Source organism: Antrostomus carolinensis, unplaced genomic scaffold (genome assembly GCF_000700745.2).
Source record: "Antrostomus carolinensis isolate BGI_N321 unplaced genomic scaffold, ASM70074v2 scaffold2106, whole genome shotgun sequence".
Taxonomy (NCBI): Eukaryota; Metazoa; Chordata; class Aves; order Caprimulgiformes; family Caprimulgidae; genus Antrostomus; species Antrostomus carolinensis.
The window spans coordinates 75,275-92,320 of NW_010320993.1; the positions used below are offsets into that span (position 1 = coordinate 75,275).

General features: G+C 38.6%; 1 protein-coding gene across 8 annotated transcripts in view; it reads left to right on the forward strand.

Moving 5' to 3' along the window:
* The window catches only part of EYA1 (EYA transcriptional coactivator and phosphatase 1), an 83,807-nt gene extending 70,002 nt beyond the window's left edge, over window positions 1–13,805 (forward strand). For all 8 annotated transcript variants that reach the window (XM_010169744.2, XM_010169745.2, XM_010169746.2 and 5 more), the window contains 6 exons: window positions 1,848–1,906; window positions 2,104–2,264; window positions 2,474–2,588; window positions 2,861–2,982; window positions 4,945–5,045; window positions 12,579–13,805. In XM_010169744.2, the coding sequence (XP_010168046.1) occupies window positions 1,848–1,906; window positions 2,104–2,264; window positions 2,474–2,588; window positions 2,861–2,982; window positions 4,945–5,045; window positions 12,579–12,659 (639 nt within the window). In that variant the 3' untranslated portion in view covers window positions 12,660–13,805. The remainder of the gene's footprint in view (window positions 1–1,847; window positions 1,907–2,103; window positions 2,265–2,473; window positions 2,589–2,860; window positions 2,983–4,944; window positions 5,046–12,578) is intronic.
* Window positions 13,806–17,046: the final 3,241 nt, after the last annotated feature.

A 17,046-nucleotide genomic window follows, 5' to 3' on the forward strand; every position in this document is an offset into this window, starting at 1 on the left:
GCTGGGGGAGGAGGCTATTGACTTGATAATTTTCACTGCTACGTTGTCAACTCAAGCTTAAGTTTTCCATCCGTGGAGGCTTTAGGAAATCACTAAGCAGTAGAAGAGTAACTACAGTGGGAAACTCACAGATTCAGGAGGATGTCCCTTCATTAGCTTACACTCAGTTTATATTTGAATCTTTAACTTCATAGGCATTTGGATGGGCAGTTACTTTTAGTTTTAAACAAAAAACCCACTTCATTTCTGTGAATTTGGTAACTTGCTGAAGAAGCTTCTGGCTATTTTTTAGCCAAGCTGATTTTTGAAGCCTAGAAACATATGTTCACACTTGTAGTTTCAGCTGTGTCTGTACATCTAATACATTTTGTCTGCCTGAGGAGGAAATTCACTGTATCGTGGTTAAATATGAGCAAACGCAGTATCATCTTTCCTGTGCTCGTTGTCGCTCTTACCTCACTCTCTAGCATAAGCTACCTATGCATAAAATACAAAAGAGTACTTACTACAGTAGGAATAAGTAAATGTTGTACAAGTGCAAAAGACCACACCTTGTTCTTCAAAGCATTTGAAAAGTTTCTGAGGTATTTTTCATAGACCTGTGTTTTTAAAAATCTAGAATTCACTGTCGTCATGTGAGGCCAAATAGACTTCTTCAGCTTTTTTCTTATCTGAGGTTGTTGACCTCAGGAGAGGAGGAGAAGGTTATAGGGTCAAAGTCTTTTCCTCCTTGGAGCTTGCTGCTTGCTGGGAGAGGGTTGGCTGGAAAATGGATGTTTTAGAAACAGGGTTGAGGGTCATGATTTTAATTCTGTTAGGGAACAGCTGGTTTGAGTTTCTTTCCACTTCTGTCTTCCCTCCCTTCCTCACAAATCCATGGAGAGAGAAAAATTTGTTCAGAGGAAAGCAGTAACACAAAAGTAAAGGATTGCAGTATTTTCATATTTAAAATAGATCATGTTTGTTACAGGACTTCACATTAAGAGAGAAAAGAGGAAATAATTAAAATAATTGAAATCCATTATTGTTTCAAGCCTTAACTTGAGATTGATCTAGAGTGCCAGAGGTTTATTTGTTTTCCTGCCAAAAGTTATATTGTTAATAGTAATGTTCTAAGGGTCTTTTGGTGGATAAACAATATGTATTATGATTTTTAATTTAGTGATGGACAAAGCTAATTACGAATGTGCCATGTTAGTTTGCATACGAGTCACTGAAGAAAGGTGGTTTGATTTGGCTCTTTCTGTTCAGATTTTCTTCATCTTTGCATGCTGCTTTCATGCACTAAGACCAAAGACAGAGAAGGAAACTCACAACTCTCAAATGAATGGCAAACTAGGAACAGATTTTTCGTCTGCACTCCTCTGAAACACTGGCCTCAGGCTGTGTTGGTGTGTGGCTCAACAGCAATCAGAGGTCATAATTTCATTGGCGGTTAGCATCAGGTTTAATTTTTCTAATATGTTACATTTACCAAAATGTCTGGTTTCAGTTACACTTATGCACTGACTGAATCAGCTTTGAGTAGTATGATGTTTTAAGGTACCTGAAAGGCTATAAGAATGTTTATGGAACACATATGCTAATTGTTTTTAACCACTTTCCTTTCTAAACACAAAAATGTGTTTTTGGAAAGCCATTTAACAGTAGTAGCTAATGATAGTGTGCATTTATTCTAAGAAACAAGCACAAAGGAATAGGTAAAATGGTTGTTTTAACAAGACTGCCATCTACTGATTTCCACAATTAAAAATATCCCCGATGAGTAGATTGTTCATAGTTTTTAATAGCTTTATTTTCAAGATTTGCAAGATCAAGAAAATTATAAAGTCTTTCTGTCGCCTTAGGAATGCGACCAGGTTCACATTGACGATGTGTCTTCAGACGACAACGGTCAAGATTTAAGGTACAGGAGAACTGAACGAGATAAAATGTTGCTTTGTGAGTTTCTTCCTGGGAAAGCAATGAACTGCTGTAACGCTTACAGTAGCTTGCTATCTTTTTAGCTGTCTTAGCCTTTGCAACCCAGTAAAATGAGTAGCTGGTGGTTGAATGTGGCCTATTGCCTTCTGTTAATCTGAGGGTTTTCTTATCTCTGACTAGTACCTATAACTTCGGAACAGACGGCTTTCCCGCGGCCGCCACCAGTGCAAATTTGTGCCTCGCGACAGGGGTGCGTGGAGGAGTGGACTGGATGCGAAAATTGGCTTTCCGCTACAGACGAGTAAAAGAAATATACAATACCTACAAAAATAATGTTGGAGGCAAGTGACTCTGAAGTATATAACAAATATAGATGCAAAGTAGTAAAAAGAAAAACTTTTGATTTCTGTTCCTTTCTTAACTTTCTTAGTGTTTAGTGAGCTGTTTCGTGTGCAGTGTGTGGAAAGTTGTCTTTGAGCTAATGAAAGCAAAGGAGAATGACAGAACGTTGCTTAATTTAGGTGCAGACATGCCCTTATCTACTCCACAGGTCTTCTTGGTCCAGCAAAAAGAGAGGCTTGGTTACAACTAAGAGCAGAAATTGAAGCTTTGACGGATTCTTGGTTAACACTTGCACTGAAAGCACTCACCCTTATTCATTCGAGGTGAGTACAAAGAATACAGGGTAGTTAGGAAACTTCAGGATGTCTGCTCATGATCTTGAAGAGGTTGCCTGGTCCTGTGGAGGACCTTCTTCTCATTCGTTAATCTGATCTGATCATGCCACTCTGCACCTTGCTCTCCTGTAAGGTCAAAAAAGCCTCTTTCTTTGTAAGTGGCAATAATAATGGTGAGGGGTTCTGATGGGAGGGATAAGATTTTCCTTGTTCTGTTTTGTTTTGTTAAAAAAAGGATGTTTGCATTTTCTCTTCCATAGGACAAACTGTGTGAACATTCTTGTCACTACTACTCAGCTAATTCCAGCTCTGGCAAAAGTCTTGTTGTATGGACTAGGGGTTGTATTTCCCATAGAGAATATTTACAGTGCAACTAAAATAGGTGAGCTATTTTTATAATGTTGTGATACATTTAAAGCTGAAATTCTAAATAAAAAGATATTGTCTATATTTGTTTCTTACATGCATTCACTGTAGCAAATACAGAGATTAGTAGTACCTGATGACATGAAACACTTTTCATGCTAAAGCATCCTAAAAGTACGTTTAAAAGGTTTGTCATGATCCAGCACAGAAAACTTCATATAGCTCTGTTAACACTGCTGCAGCCTCTGATAAGGGGAAATATAATTGCTTCTTTGCCCTAATTTCTCAAAATTGATGCTATGTAGCAGTTGAGAAGACTTTTTAGTAGGCTATGAGTACAGAACACTGAAGTCTCCCCAGATTAGCAGAAGAGATTCTGTAAAGGTAAGCCCTGGCTTCATTTGTTTTCAAGGGCTCTGGAGCAAATTTTGGTAAATAATTTACCAGAAGCAAGAACGTTTTTCTGCAGAATGTAATTATTTAAGTTCATTCATACTGACCATAATGAGCTTCAGCTGGGCAAATGTTTATTTCTGTTTTCTGGTTCGATATAAAAGATGTTATTCTGAGTATACAGAAGTATGTAGGACCAGATGGCAACAGTGCTTGTAGTTTTTAATGTGATTATGACATATCTGTTCTGTCTCAGATTCCTGCAAAATTGTGGGCTACATGAAAACATTTTTCATGTGTTCTTAAGTATCTATAATACAGGAAGCTCAAATTGCTGAGAAAAAATGGTGGGTTATTTTTGTTTGGCTTTGTTTTTTTTAAAAAAACTTGGTTGACAGCTTTATGTAGAAATTTGAAAGCATTATCATAAAAGATTTAAAACTGTTTTCTGGACACAAATGTTCTGGTAGCATCTGGAAAAACTTCAATTTATAATACTTTAAATACACATTTTAATTAAAACATATTTTAATAGATATTCACTTGTGACTTCACATACACAGGACAGAAAGGTATTTTTCAAAAACTGTGTTCAGTCACTGACCGTCATGGGAAATAATGAGATTTTTGTAACGTGACATGATTCATAATTTTCAAGCACTGTTCCAGCCTAGTTAGTGTTGGAGGTTTCTTATGCCTGACACTACTGTTAAAGGGTGTCATTGAGTAGTTTGACTTATCTGCTGGCTAGAAACCTTTTTTTTGAATTTCCAACCTATTTGTTCTTAAGCTGATATTGTTCTGTAGTTGAAATAACTTATTTTGAAAAACATGATTTTTTCCATTGGTTGCTGTAGACACACGAGTAAGTATGTTCCATGAACAGAGTGAAGTGCTCTTTCAGAATGGGGACATCTGAGAAAACTCAACTGTAAGCATTCTTTCCCAGTAGCAGTACCTGAAGCTTCCCAGTATCGGTACCTATGTGTAGGACTGGAGCACTGAGATCATGTCCCTAGATCTGTGCAGTGAAGTAATAAGCCATGTTAATGTTGCAGGATCAAGGAGCTTCCCCGTGTATTGGATTACAGGCATTTAAATCTGAATCTTTTGGGTGACCTTCTAAGTCACGATGCTACTGCTTCAGGTGCTGTGATTAATCTTGTCACAGGTTGTGGAGAAAAAGCTAGAATTTCAACTCAGGTTCAGTCAAAATGCTCAGTTCTGGATACTGACCGTAAACAGCTGGTAGAGAATTTTCCTAGTAGGGAAGTTGTCCCTGAAACCTGTCTCAGATTAGGGAAGGAGACAAGAAGGGTGATACTGTGGACCTCTAGTCTGCTATGTCTGCCATGGCGTGTGTACTAAAGGACTTCACGAAGCAGATTTTAAGGTTGCTTGTCAGCTGCTGTGGCAGGAGTAAACCTGCAATTGGCCTCGATACACTATCCCACAGAAAAGGTTCTTCTCTCCCAATAGCTCTAATTATGTATTCAAAGTGCTGGGGAGATCCAGGCTAAAAATTTATTTATTTGATATCATCCCATCGCCACCTCTCCTGAATAGTCTGATCTTTTTCTTTCAGGAAAGGAAAGTTGTTTTGAGCGAATAATTCAAAGATTTGGAAGAAAAGTAGTGTATGTTGTTATAGGGGATGGTGTCGAAGAAGAACAAGGTGCAAAAAAGGTAATGGTCTTTTTTCAGTGTGGGTTGATTTCAAGAGTCTGAAAGGAAAATTGTCTTTTCTTCAATGTGAGACAGCATGCATTGACTTTTCGGTTTTGTATCTTTGCTTTATGAAATATGTTTTGACCATATCTAGTAGAAAGCTGCATAAAACTGCAGATAATAATGTGCCCTGCTGTTCTCCAAAAGACACATTAAGCTAGCTGTGTATGTTTGATGTGTTTCGAAAAGGAGCCAGAAAATGGAACCCAGATTTGTGCCAAGAACTAATAGTTCTGTTTTCATTGGCATCCCAAAATACCACATAGGATGTTATGAATATAAACAAAAAATGGCAATTGTTGCTGATCAAAGGCAATGTGCTATCTGACTGTATGAAATATGTGTATGTCACACCTTGAAAAGGTATGTAGGACTGGAGTAGATACACATAAATTTCAGTTTTCTTGTGTGTCCCTAATTTGGATTCTGCATTCAGGTAACTACCTGTGGCTTGCCCTGCATTCATAACCTCAGTTAACTGAGCAGAGGATACTGTTTGACTATGTCTTTATTATTTTTTCTTTCCTCTGGGAAGAAGGGAAAAATTCATGGGGTTTTTTCTTTGCCCAGTGTGGAGTAACCTCCATAAAATGCAATACTTCCCACTGACAAATAATAGGCAGTATTCCTAGCCTTGATATTCTACCCAAGTACAGCAGATACAGAGTCTTTGCTTGGAGGAATGAGGCATAATATTGACTATTTGAGCAACAGGAGAAAGAGTAGGAAAATGGGCATTCCTAAAAACCTGTTCTTGCTTCCCTGTAAATTGCTTTTACACAGCTGCTTTTTTTACCATGAAACTCTCTGTGGTACTTCTCTATCTGTTTCCACTGCAACTTTCTAAATTGGAGAGGTGAAACTAATTAGTCTGCATGGCATTTTAACAACCATTGACTGGTTTTGCTTCATGAAATCCGGGTTTTGTGCCCCTAAAGCATTGCGGGTAGGTTCCCAGCTCATCCCGGCACTTCGCAGAGTCTCAGTTTCATATATTCCTTTGGCGGACTGATGAGAACAGTTTGCTCCTTTCTCCTTCAGAAATGCCTTTCATCTTTGCGGAGAAATGTTTTCCCGCTGTAAATGATTACATTTTAAAAGCTGCATTTAAGATCAGGGTGAAAAAAAAATCTTCTCTTTGTTCCTTTTCTGTTGCTCAGTGAAATAGTGTTGTATATGATAATGGCAGGAGTAGTCCTTTTGGTAACATTATCTAATTCGATGCTTTTTTCAACAGGAAACATGATTCAGAAAAGCATAAGTAAAAGCCTTTCCAGTTGCTAAGAGGAGTAGCAGTATAGAAAGTTCCTTTGTGCCATTACTTCTGCGTATTCTTTCTCGGTGGAAGGAATTTTCAGATTCAAAGCATGTTAGATGCTCTGGATTAAATTATCTGCTTCAGCAGTGCCAGAGAAGTCAATAAGTAGACCAGCAGCCTTGCCTTTCTGCAGAAACTATTAATTTGATTAAGGAAAATGCTTCTGTGATTCTTGTCCTGCTTCTTACTCCATCAAAAAAGAAGTCACCGTTTCACGCTCTGAAAACAGGATTTGCCTCTTAAGTTTTGGCCCTCACATTCTGCAAGAGCAAGAACCACACAGTGCCTTGTGGTATGAGGAGCTGGTCCCAACTCAGATGATGCCTTTTTGGTTATCTGCTCCTTGGTTGTTTTTAGGGTTATTAGGAGGAGTGAGCATGGGAACACACCCTAGTATATACTGTGCTTTAGTTTGAAGACCTATGCCCTGTCTAAGGAGTAAATGATATTGCTGAAATAAATGTAAATGATAATAGAAAACAGTAAAAGCCTAGACCTTCTCTGGAGAGTGTGCAGACAAAATAGGAGATGATGTGCCCCCGCAAAAACACCCAAAGCCCGTCAATCTGAAGTGGCATAACTGCCCCATGATGTACCCCATTGCCTTGCTTATCCCTTGAACCTTGTTAGCTGGTTTCTTCCCACATTCAATCCCATCAGCACATTGGGTTTTGTGATATTCTCAGGGCAGGGACAGCTTTTGTGTTACCCTTTGCACAGCACTTTGCTGAAGGGGTTTGGCCTGTGGTGAAGCCCTTAGTATATGTATGCTTCTTTACACTACTTAGAGTGTAAACAGTCCATCTTTCTTTAAATAGCACTTCATTGATTACATATAAACTATAATGAGTATTTTTAAGTGAGCATATGAATTCAAGCCTATGTAATTTGAGAGATCTTTTATTCTATGTTCATTTAGCAAAAGGAGCTGAACTTCCAGCTTAGGAGGTAAGAAAGTTAAGATTTGTTATTAAAAATAATTTACCAATTATTTATCAATTGCTTCATCATAAAACAGGATTTTCATTTATGTCCTTCCTTCATTCACGGAAAATCCTGAATCAGTACAACAGTAGAAAAAATAAAGGGCACATTTAAAGTCTTTTCATTATTGTCATTATTGTAAAAATTCAATAATAGAAACTTTTTAATACCATTTAGAAGATCATTGCTCTTTTGAGAAACATTTTTAGGATAGACTGTTTTTTCATAAAAAGCCTCTTTTGATTGAAGGAAATAAATACAACACACTGAGGAAACTGCACGCTCTTACGTTTCATGTAGCACGGGACAAGCCATGGTATCGACACCTTTGTTTAACTGTCACTTCCAGCAAAATATTTTATAAGACAATTAAAATTCTTGGGACGTTTGCATTGCAGACTGAGGAATAATCCTACCCTTCTGGATCAGTTCAGCACACAGTCAGGGTGGCTGTAACCCTAGGGTTCACATGGAGGTTGCTGCCTTTAGATCAACTTCCCCGGGAAAAGAGCGAGAGCAGGGGAGGGAGAAATGGGTGTGAGAGCCAAGGGGTGCTCGGGATGGCTGCCAGCACCGGTGTGGGTGCTGTTCGGGTCAGAGCCTCCGTGTCTGAGTGCCACTGCAGTGACACAGCTATTCGCAGAATAAGTTTCTGGGGTTTTATGCCAGAGACTCCATTGTCTTGGTGATTTGTTTTGCTTCGCTTTGGGTTTTTTGTGCTTTTTGTTTGTTTGTTTGTTTTTTATTTTGTTTAGCTGTGTTTTGTTTGGTTGTGTTTTGTTTTGTTTGAGCTCCTCTTTTGCCCTTGCCTTTGGAGACACAGTTGGGAAATACTCGTAAGGCAGAAAAAAACCCCAGCTCCTGAGTTTTTCTACTTAGGAGAATCCTCCAAAGGATTTCTAATTTGCGAGAAGAGACAAAGGAGGAGGCTCTCTGCACTGAGGAGCTGGATTTTACATCAGGTGATTCAGGAGAGCCTGGGCAAATCAGCTTCTCCCTTTGTCTCCAAAATGATCATGCTGCCTAAGAGGGAAATTGGGAGGAAAAATCATAAATCTTTGTGGAGCAATAAATAGAATATAAATGGGTATCCAATATGCCACTGTTTTTAAGCTCACAGTCACACTGTGCTGGTCAGGTTTGAGGTAGGAAGTAAAGACGACCGCTTAGCAAATCTGGCAGGAACACAACAAAAATACTGTGAAAGATGACAGCAGCTGATGAGTTTTCTATTCAAATCTGTCACAAATCTCAGGAGTAAGGTTTTTGTATAAGTATGTTTAAGGGAAGGAGGATAGTCTACACTTTTCAGTATTGCCATCAAAAAATGTCTTTGTTTTGCACATGTACTAGTAGAAACAATTTATTTTGTTGAATAAAATAGTTGAAGTTTTGTTCTTCTAGTAAATATATGCTGAAAAATTAATATTGCTTCTATTTCAGAAATAAAATACCTTAATATTTTGGGTTATTATATATTTATTAGATTTACTAAATTAATAATTTTGCTTTTCATGCTTTTTACACCAAAATAAAATTCAAACTTTTGCCACCATTTTTCATTTCAAAATGTCATAAAAAAAATATTAAAAAGTTCATAAATGTATTTATTACCAAGTATCATCTACAAAACAGTTCATGTTTTTTAAAATAAAAAAGCTTCTTGGAAGGTATTGAAATAGTACACAAAATCATTATTTTACTACCAGTCTAAATACATATTCCTCCAGTGTGCGGTAAGAAAAGCTTTCTTTTAGTTTCATTAGATATTAATGCGTCCAGTTACAGCAGCTATGTATTAGCAGTTAGCATTTGTCATTCTTTCTCCCACCACAGCAAATGAGATATTAGCAGTTTTCAGTGTGCTCAGAATAGAAGACACGTGTTGTACATGACATGTGCGCTAAATGTTGGCAGGGGTGGCTTTCTAAGGGCAATATTTAGTATAACATATACACAAAGAAACGCTTGCCCGGTCATTTAGTAAGAAAAAAGGTACTTCTGTCTCATGGGTGTGTTGCTACTTTTGACAGGGCTGAATAGTTGTGGATAAATGGGGCATGTTAATACAGGAGTAATGCATAAGGTTTTGTATGATAATTTTGTTACTTTAAATGTTTTAGTTTTGTATAATCATTTGCTGTCTTAGATAAGGTGAAAATTACTGTGTATGCCCTGTGAACACACATGGGTATATATGGACACATATGTGTGTGAAACTGTATATAAATACACAAACATATATATATAGAGAGAGAGAGATCTGCATCGCGTTTGTTTCCCCTGCTCTTGGCTATGAAGGCTTTGCCGTAGGGTCCGACTGATAGAGATCTGAATCGGCTGTGCAGGGAGCGCCAGTGCAGGTGCCACTCCTGTGCAGCCACCGCGTTCCTGGCGTGCTTTTTTTCTTGGGAGTGTGCTGCTGGTCTTTTGACCTATGTACAGGAGAACCGAAAATAATTACAATCCTGAGGTTTACACAACTTCTTTTTTTTGTGTAGGACACTCCAGAATCATTCAACACCTCACTCCTGTAACTACATGGAGTAAGTGGAGGTATACTCCTTTCACAGACAGATATAAATAAAGCAGAGGATGCTTAAGTGAATTTGAAATAGAAAGATGTAGCCAAAATAATGATCACTTAAAGTTTTGGTTTAAAATCTAACCATAAACAGCTGAGAGTAATCTAAAACTCGATATTGCATATAGGCATCTAGCAAGAATTGCTGTGGTTTGGTTTAGCAGAAGCTAAACCTTCTGTTAAATCAATCAGGGTCTTTAACTGCCTTAGCTGCCTGGTGTGTGTACGCTCTGTGATGCTGAGGTTGTTACTAGGGAAGCAGTATAATGCTGGAGCTGCATAAAGTGAGAGCTGGAAGCCAAGAATTTATTACTACAATTCTCCCTATTCATTAGTTTGCTGTGTGACCTTGGAGGACGTCCATGTCATTGACTCTTGGCTTCCACAGAGACACTATGCAAAGGCAGGTGTCCACCAAACTCTTTGCTACACCACATCTTAGGTATGCTATTTACACCTCCCTGGCCCGGTGGTTGAGGCAGAGCTGGTGCCAAGCTGACTAAGAGAAGCAGGTAGTTGTGGCTGGCTGGCAGGGAGAGCAGGTAGGTCCTACCTGGCAGGGGCCTTGTAAGAGAAGAGGGAAACTGGAGCCGCACAAGAAAGGGAGGCGGCACTTCTGAGCATCGCCAGCCCAGTGCAGTCAGCTGGCAAACACTGCGTGGACCTGCTGCAAGCGCAAACCTGTACCCGTTTGTCCTTGATGCAATATCCCTATCAGATGTTATAAATTCTGCCAGGAAGATCTTGCAGCCTAAATAAGAGATAGGTGCACAGAAACTTTTGGAGAGTCCAGAGAAAAGCATGATTAGGAATTTTAATTTTGTTTTGTTCTTACTGGTTCAACCCACAATAGATTTCTTTTGGATAGAACTAAAGAACAGTATATTCTCCAGGTGCTCACCAAATGCTCTTCACCTGCTAATGGGCACTTTTTCCACGATGGCAAACTGGAGCTGTTCTGAAGTGAAAACCCTGACACATGGGCACTGGGTGCTCAGTGCCACGCCCTTCACTCTGCAGTCCATCTGGTTGGGCAACTCTGCTTGCTAACACTTGTCCTGCATTGAGTGCGCATTTCCAGATTCCTTACAGTGCTCCCTTGCTGATCATGTACAACTCTTTAGTCTTGCTTATTAATATTAATTAATTCAGTATTGTCTTCTCTGACTCTTGCAAAAGCAACAGTTGATTGTTCCTTCACAATTGCCATTTGTCTTCAGAGAGACTTGCCGCTCCTTCTAAAACTAATAATTATTTATACACTGACAGACAGCTGTTTACCTGAGGTTCTAAAGACAAATTTATGACAGGCTCTGTGCTAAGATGTTTGCCTTCTGAGATAGATGTAAGCTAAAATCACAGGGCTTACAGGGAACAGGCAGCTGGAAACAGTGTTTCACATTGTTTTCAAAATTGTTCTCTAACTTAAAATTTGTTGAGAAGACCTGAATGTAAAAGGGAGGTCAGCATAGAAGTAGTAATCAGAAGAGGTAGAGTTTTGCGACTGATTTCAGTGGAATTAGGAATTTACTCAGGAAGTGCTGAAGGAGAATGAAGAAAGCCTGTCTGAGAAGTTGTAGATAAAATGCTTGGGGGACTCAGAAGCTATTGTGATAATGGATTGCTTGTGGTTTGCCTCTTAAAGATGCTAAAACACAAGCTGACCCAATGAAAAGGTTGAACACGATCGTGGTAGCCTTCAGAACACTGTTGAATTGAAACTATTTTCCCATGGGATTTATGGAATATTTCCTGACAAAATCTGATGGTTATCTTTTTTATTATTATTTATTTATGCAAAGGTTATTGCTGACACTATAATCCCTGGTTTAGAGTATAAAGAGAGTTCTTAATCAGATTTTTACTCTTCATGGATGAGGTAATGTGTGCTTTTTCCTGGTATTTGTGTTTTTGGTTTATTCAGGTTCTTTGCAAACATATTTGTGCTCCAGACAGATTTTATTACAGCTAATAGGAAAAAAATATGTATTTATTTTAGAATTGTCCCATATGGAAAAGATGTTTTAAGATCAGTGCTAACAATGAGAGATGTTATACAAACTACTGGGATAAAATTCCTTTCAAAATGATGTGAGCAACACATGAGCTATTCTGAATCACCGTGGCTATGTTCTTAACTCACCTGCCAGGGATAGTTCCAAAAGGAACAAACAGGTTTTGATAGTAAAAAATACTTTCACTTCCTTTATTTTTTGTTTTTTAATCAAGTCCTGTTCCCCTTCCTCAAACTACCCACATGCTTCCTGTATAGATTATTTTTCCTAATTTTTTTTTTAGAAATAATATATTCTTCTGCAAAGTGCTGAAATCTGTTCTTCTTACAAAGAGACAAGAAATCCCTCCCTTCTTTATGATCTCCTGACATGTTTGCTATTGTTTGTCTTGGTAAATAGATTTGCTATTACTGACTATTTATGCTGAGGGTGTGGGTCAGAGAAACCAGAGATAAATGTGAAGGGCTCGAGGTCTTAAGAGCTCTTTTTCTCTCCTCGCAGCATTCCCTTATCCTTGCGAAAGACAATGGGTGGGTCTAAATACCAGAATGCTTGGGGTTATTTTTACATGTTGTCTGTGCTGTTCACAGCATGCTATGCCATTTTGGAGGATCTCGAGCCACTCTGACCTTATGGCCCTTCACCATGCCTTGGAACTGGAGTACTTGTAGCAGCTCAGCAGCACTTTGAAACCCCAGAACCTCCTTCTGCCCGTGGATGGGATGCCTGTGTCTTGTGTCAGCATTGGACTACAGAACTTTGTGATTTCAACATGTTGACGTACAGCTGCAATTGGTCTTAACCCTTGCCCTTTCAGTAAATGGAGGAGCATGTCTTTTTCTTCAGAACAGCTGTTGACTCTGGTACTGCGAGTCCAATGAAAATAAGCCATGCAAATGTTTGAACAGCTCATCTTTACCGTATTTGCTACCAAAAAGAAATAGAGAAGGAGAAAAAAAAAAAAAAAAGAAATAAAAGGTTCATACCTGTGAAGAAAAAAAAGGACCTGCAAATGCTTTGTAGTTTTTAGACTCTTTAATGTGACACACACCGTTCTTCAACACAGCAAACTTGATTGCACAATGAAGACTGAGATTTTTCAAAATACCAGTGGAGTAATTTTCTTGTAAAGAAGGTTTACTTTTTGGTTTCTCATACCCAGGGTACTCTGTACATCTTTACTTATTTATGAACAGACTATATTTTGACATCATATAACTGAGGATATGTATAATAGGATTAAAGGCTATTATAAGCCTTTGCCTTATGGTACAGCAACTACTTTTGCTTTTAGCACATTACAAAGTAGTTTAAAATATGTCTAATTTAAAGTAATAGGTACATCACTGAGACAATCATGTACAGGAAGATTTTTTTTGTGTAAATTTGTAATAATGAATGATTCTTTTACATATTGTTAAGGTAAATGCTATTGAAAGATAGTAATGCCTTGTTGGTGAAGAATGAGGCCACATGTGCACAAACTGTTGTGCAGTGCCTTATCAATGCGTTGGATATAAATATGTAGATAATGGATTTTTTTAGATAAATTTGTCAAGACCAAAAGCATGGATGTCAAGTGTCAATAAGAATTTGGTTTTGTTCTTCTCAGCTGTTTCTCTACCTTTTTCTTCTCTTACCTACTCTGATTATGATAAGATTGATTTCTTTCCCCCCACAAAGGAAATACAGATAAAACACAACTGAAGAGGAGTCCTCTGCTGTCTTCTGTTTCCTCTTTTAAAGTTAACATGTTAAGCCTTTTTTTAAAGCATTGAAAAATTAATTAGCAAATTCATTCCATAAAGAAATAGAGAGAAAACACAAATATATTTTAAGACATGACTTAAATTGGAATCTTGGTACTGAATAGGGGTTTTTTTCATCCAAAAATGAAAGAAGTTATCATCATCATTATTTTTAGAAATCAGAAATAGGAATATTTTGAAGAAATGGAACAAGAATGCTCATATACACTTAAGTTTTTTAATCCTCTTCCACCAGGAGTCAGATTTTCCTAAGATATAACATCCATTGCCGGCAATGGAAATACTGAAAAAGTTATCGCTAAGGAGTTAAAATTTGCTTTTGTCTATGCCCATTTATAGGACAAACCTAGACTGTGTCTGTCTGTGACTTGTGACTTTTCTAATCTTGAAGGCCATAAGCTACTTGGTCAGATAAACTCTTAGTCTGACTTTTTGGCTTGAATTATACCAATTCCCTTTACCCAATTTAAATCTCTTCATTAAAAAGAAGCCTCAGCTTTGTTGATTCATTCTTCAGCTTTTCTTCTTGTTTTCTTTTGCTAAGAACACCAGCCTTGAAACAGCTACCTGCAAAGCTACAAAGCACCAATGTAGCTGCAGAACAACACCCTTCTCTATTGGAGGAATCATATTGCTGCTAGAATTCAATATTTGTGGATTGCTTTATTACCAACAGAGAGGTTTTTGTCCTACTAAGACTTGCACATGTGCTTTATTTTACCCACTGTGAGTGCTGAAATTCACACAGTACTCGCATACTTACATAGAGCACGTTGTGGATAGTTTTTAGAATTAAGACTATAATTAGCATTTTTTTTCCTCAAGCAAAGTAGACAGTGATGGGGGGTTGGTTGTCTTTTTTTTTTTTTTTTTTTTTTGGCTCTTTTAAATTTTTAGTCAATCACAGACTGAAAAAAACCCAGTTTCTTATGAATGTTTATCAGTTTATCAAAAAAACAGTTTATCTGGGCCTTATTGTACAATAAGTGTGTTGTGTCCACAATTGTGTACAGAATTTCTCTTCATTAATTTTGTTTTAAATTAATAAAATTGATTTGTGAACGTATTGAACAATTGTCTTGTATGCAAGTCTATGGTATTTCTGTCCTCTAGGCTGGGAACAAGGATACATCTCTCATCTCTTTGCTGTCACAAGGCAGAAGTTGTTCACCTGCTTATGCCCAGTTGAGATGCTAAATAGGATAAAAATGTTTGCATCTAGTTTACAAAAGGCTCAGTTAGATGGGCAGCAGTTGTTTTGCTTATCAGCAGGAGCTAGAGAAGGTCAGTGCAGAATAGGGACTTGGTGCCTGGTGTCCTGGTGTGCCCCAGTGACTCACAGAAGTAAATACCTGAATGTTAAGTGTCGCAGTTCCTCTGAATGCCATCCGAAGCAATCCATTTGCTGAAGGAATGAGTCCCATTGTTCAGACATCTCACTCAGTGCTACAGCAGATCTCCCATCTGGATCTGAGGATCTGCAGGCCTGAACATATCCTGAGAATTCAGGACTGATACTCATCTTTTGTGATCACAGAGCAGGGCTGCCCTTTATATCAGGGGGAGAGTGGCAGCACCCACCCTTTTATAGCAGATGCTTTATTGTAGACCCATGAAGTATTGGTCCAGAGTGTGGGTTTGATTTGTCCTTCTAAGGAGAGGGAGGGACATGCCCAAACCCACATCTCACCTTCCACAAGTTTTCCTCATTAATAACTTTTAGACTAATCTGCCTAAGAAATGTCTTCCACTCCTCCTGGTACTGCTGTGTCACACTCCACAAAAGGATTAGTTGAGCCAGAGACTGTAGAAAGAAGTCAGTGAACCAAAGAGTGAGTATGGCTGCACCGAAACGAAAAGCAGGATCAGGGAAAGTGTCCGTCAGCTATGTATAGTTGTTTTGCAGTGGCTGGTGAAGAGCCCTCTTTGTTTCTCTGCCCATGAGTGAGAGCCTTGAATGGAGGCTAGTGGACACTTGTGCTCACTTTCTGGTCTGGTGAGACCTGGGTTTTGTTGCTACGTTGTGGTAGAACTTCAAAAGGAGCAATGGACAGTGCCACAAGATAGGAAGGGCATGGATTAGTCAAGGATGGGTTTGTGCCTTCACAGAGAGAGAAGGTATTAAGTCAGTATAACTTCTTTTTGAACTACTTTTCCAATTATAACAGTAGTGACCAAAAGGAGTGCCTTGCAGCCATTCCCTGCATGGTGTAGAATTAACCGGTCTGCCATGTTTTCTGAGCAACTTGATCCTACTGGCATCTGAGATGCTGGAATTGTCTGGCAAATCCAGTCCTTAGGAGGTTTAGGAGAAGAAATGTCTTCTTTACAACTCCCTGATGACCCTGGGAGTGAGCCGGGAACCAAGACTGGGCACATGTAAAGAGGTGAAACACCTAAATGCAAATAATTCTTAACTTTACAAACCACAGTATCTGATAATTTTAGGTCAGGAACAGGATGATCCAAACTTGAATCCTTTCTGTATCTAGCCTTTAGCATCTCCTTCAGTCCTGTGGAAGAGGAAAATAACCTGAATAAAAGGTTATGGGTAACAAACTAAGCTGTGGTATCAACCTCCATGTACCAAACACTTTTCCATTCTTGTATCTTCCTCACTTCTGCCTTTCTTCCAAAAAATGTTTACTTGGGTTTTGCTGCAGTGTGGCTTGCTCTTTGGCAGTGCTTGCTGCAAAATCTCCAGTCCTGCTATGCGTGAAGGACTCAGTTTCACTATGTCACCAGGTGCCAGAAATTGTCTTCCCTTAGGAAGTGGCTTACTCTCAGAATGATCAAAGTGGAGTTTTCTCTGTTACAGAAAAGTTTAACAAGTTCTTCCAAACAGTAGAACTCTGAAACAAGTGTAGTGGCTGTAATTCCATGAGATTTTGCAATTTGCTTCTGCAAATGATAAACAAAGCCTCTGAGGTTTGCTGTTTCTTGTGATTACTGCAATCCCCTTGCCAGCTGGCCATGTTTTAAAAAGTCACCTCTAAAGCTAACTCCTCCCCTCAATGCACTGAGTGCAGTGCTCAGGTGTGCTGCTGCACTGCCCATGAAAATGTGCTGATGCTTCTATTGAACTCATTCTGGAGGTTTTGGTATTTAGGCTAGTGGATGATCAGCATGTTTTAAAGACATCTTCTTTCATCATTGCTTCTGATTTCACATTGGTCTTAAACCAAAAACGTGAAATTGTAAGTGTTGCTTAGCTGCAAACATTTTCTTCCAGAACCCTGCAAGGCCTGTAGCTAAATGTTGTCTGTTGTTACTAATGGGAGGCTATGGG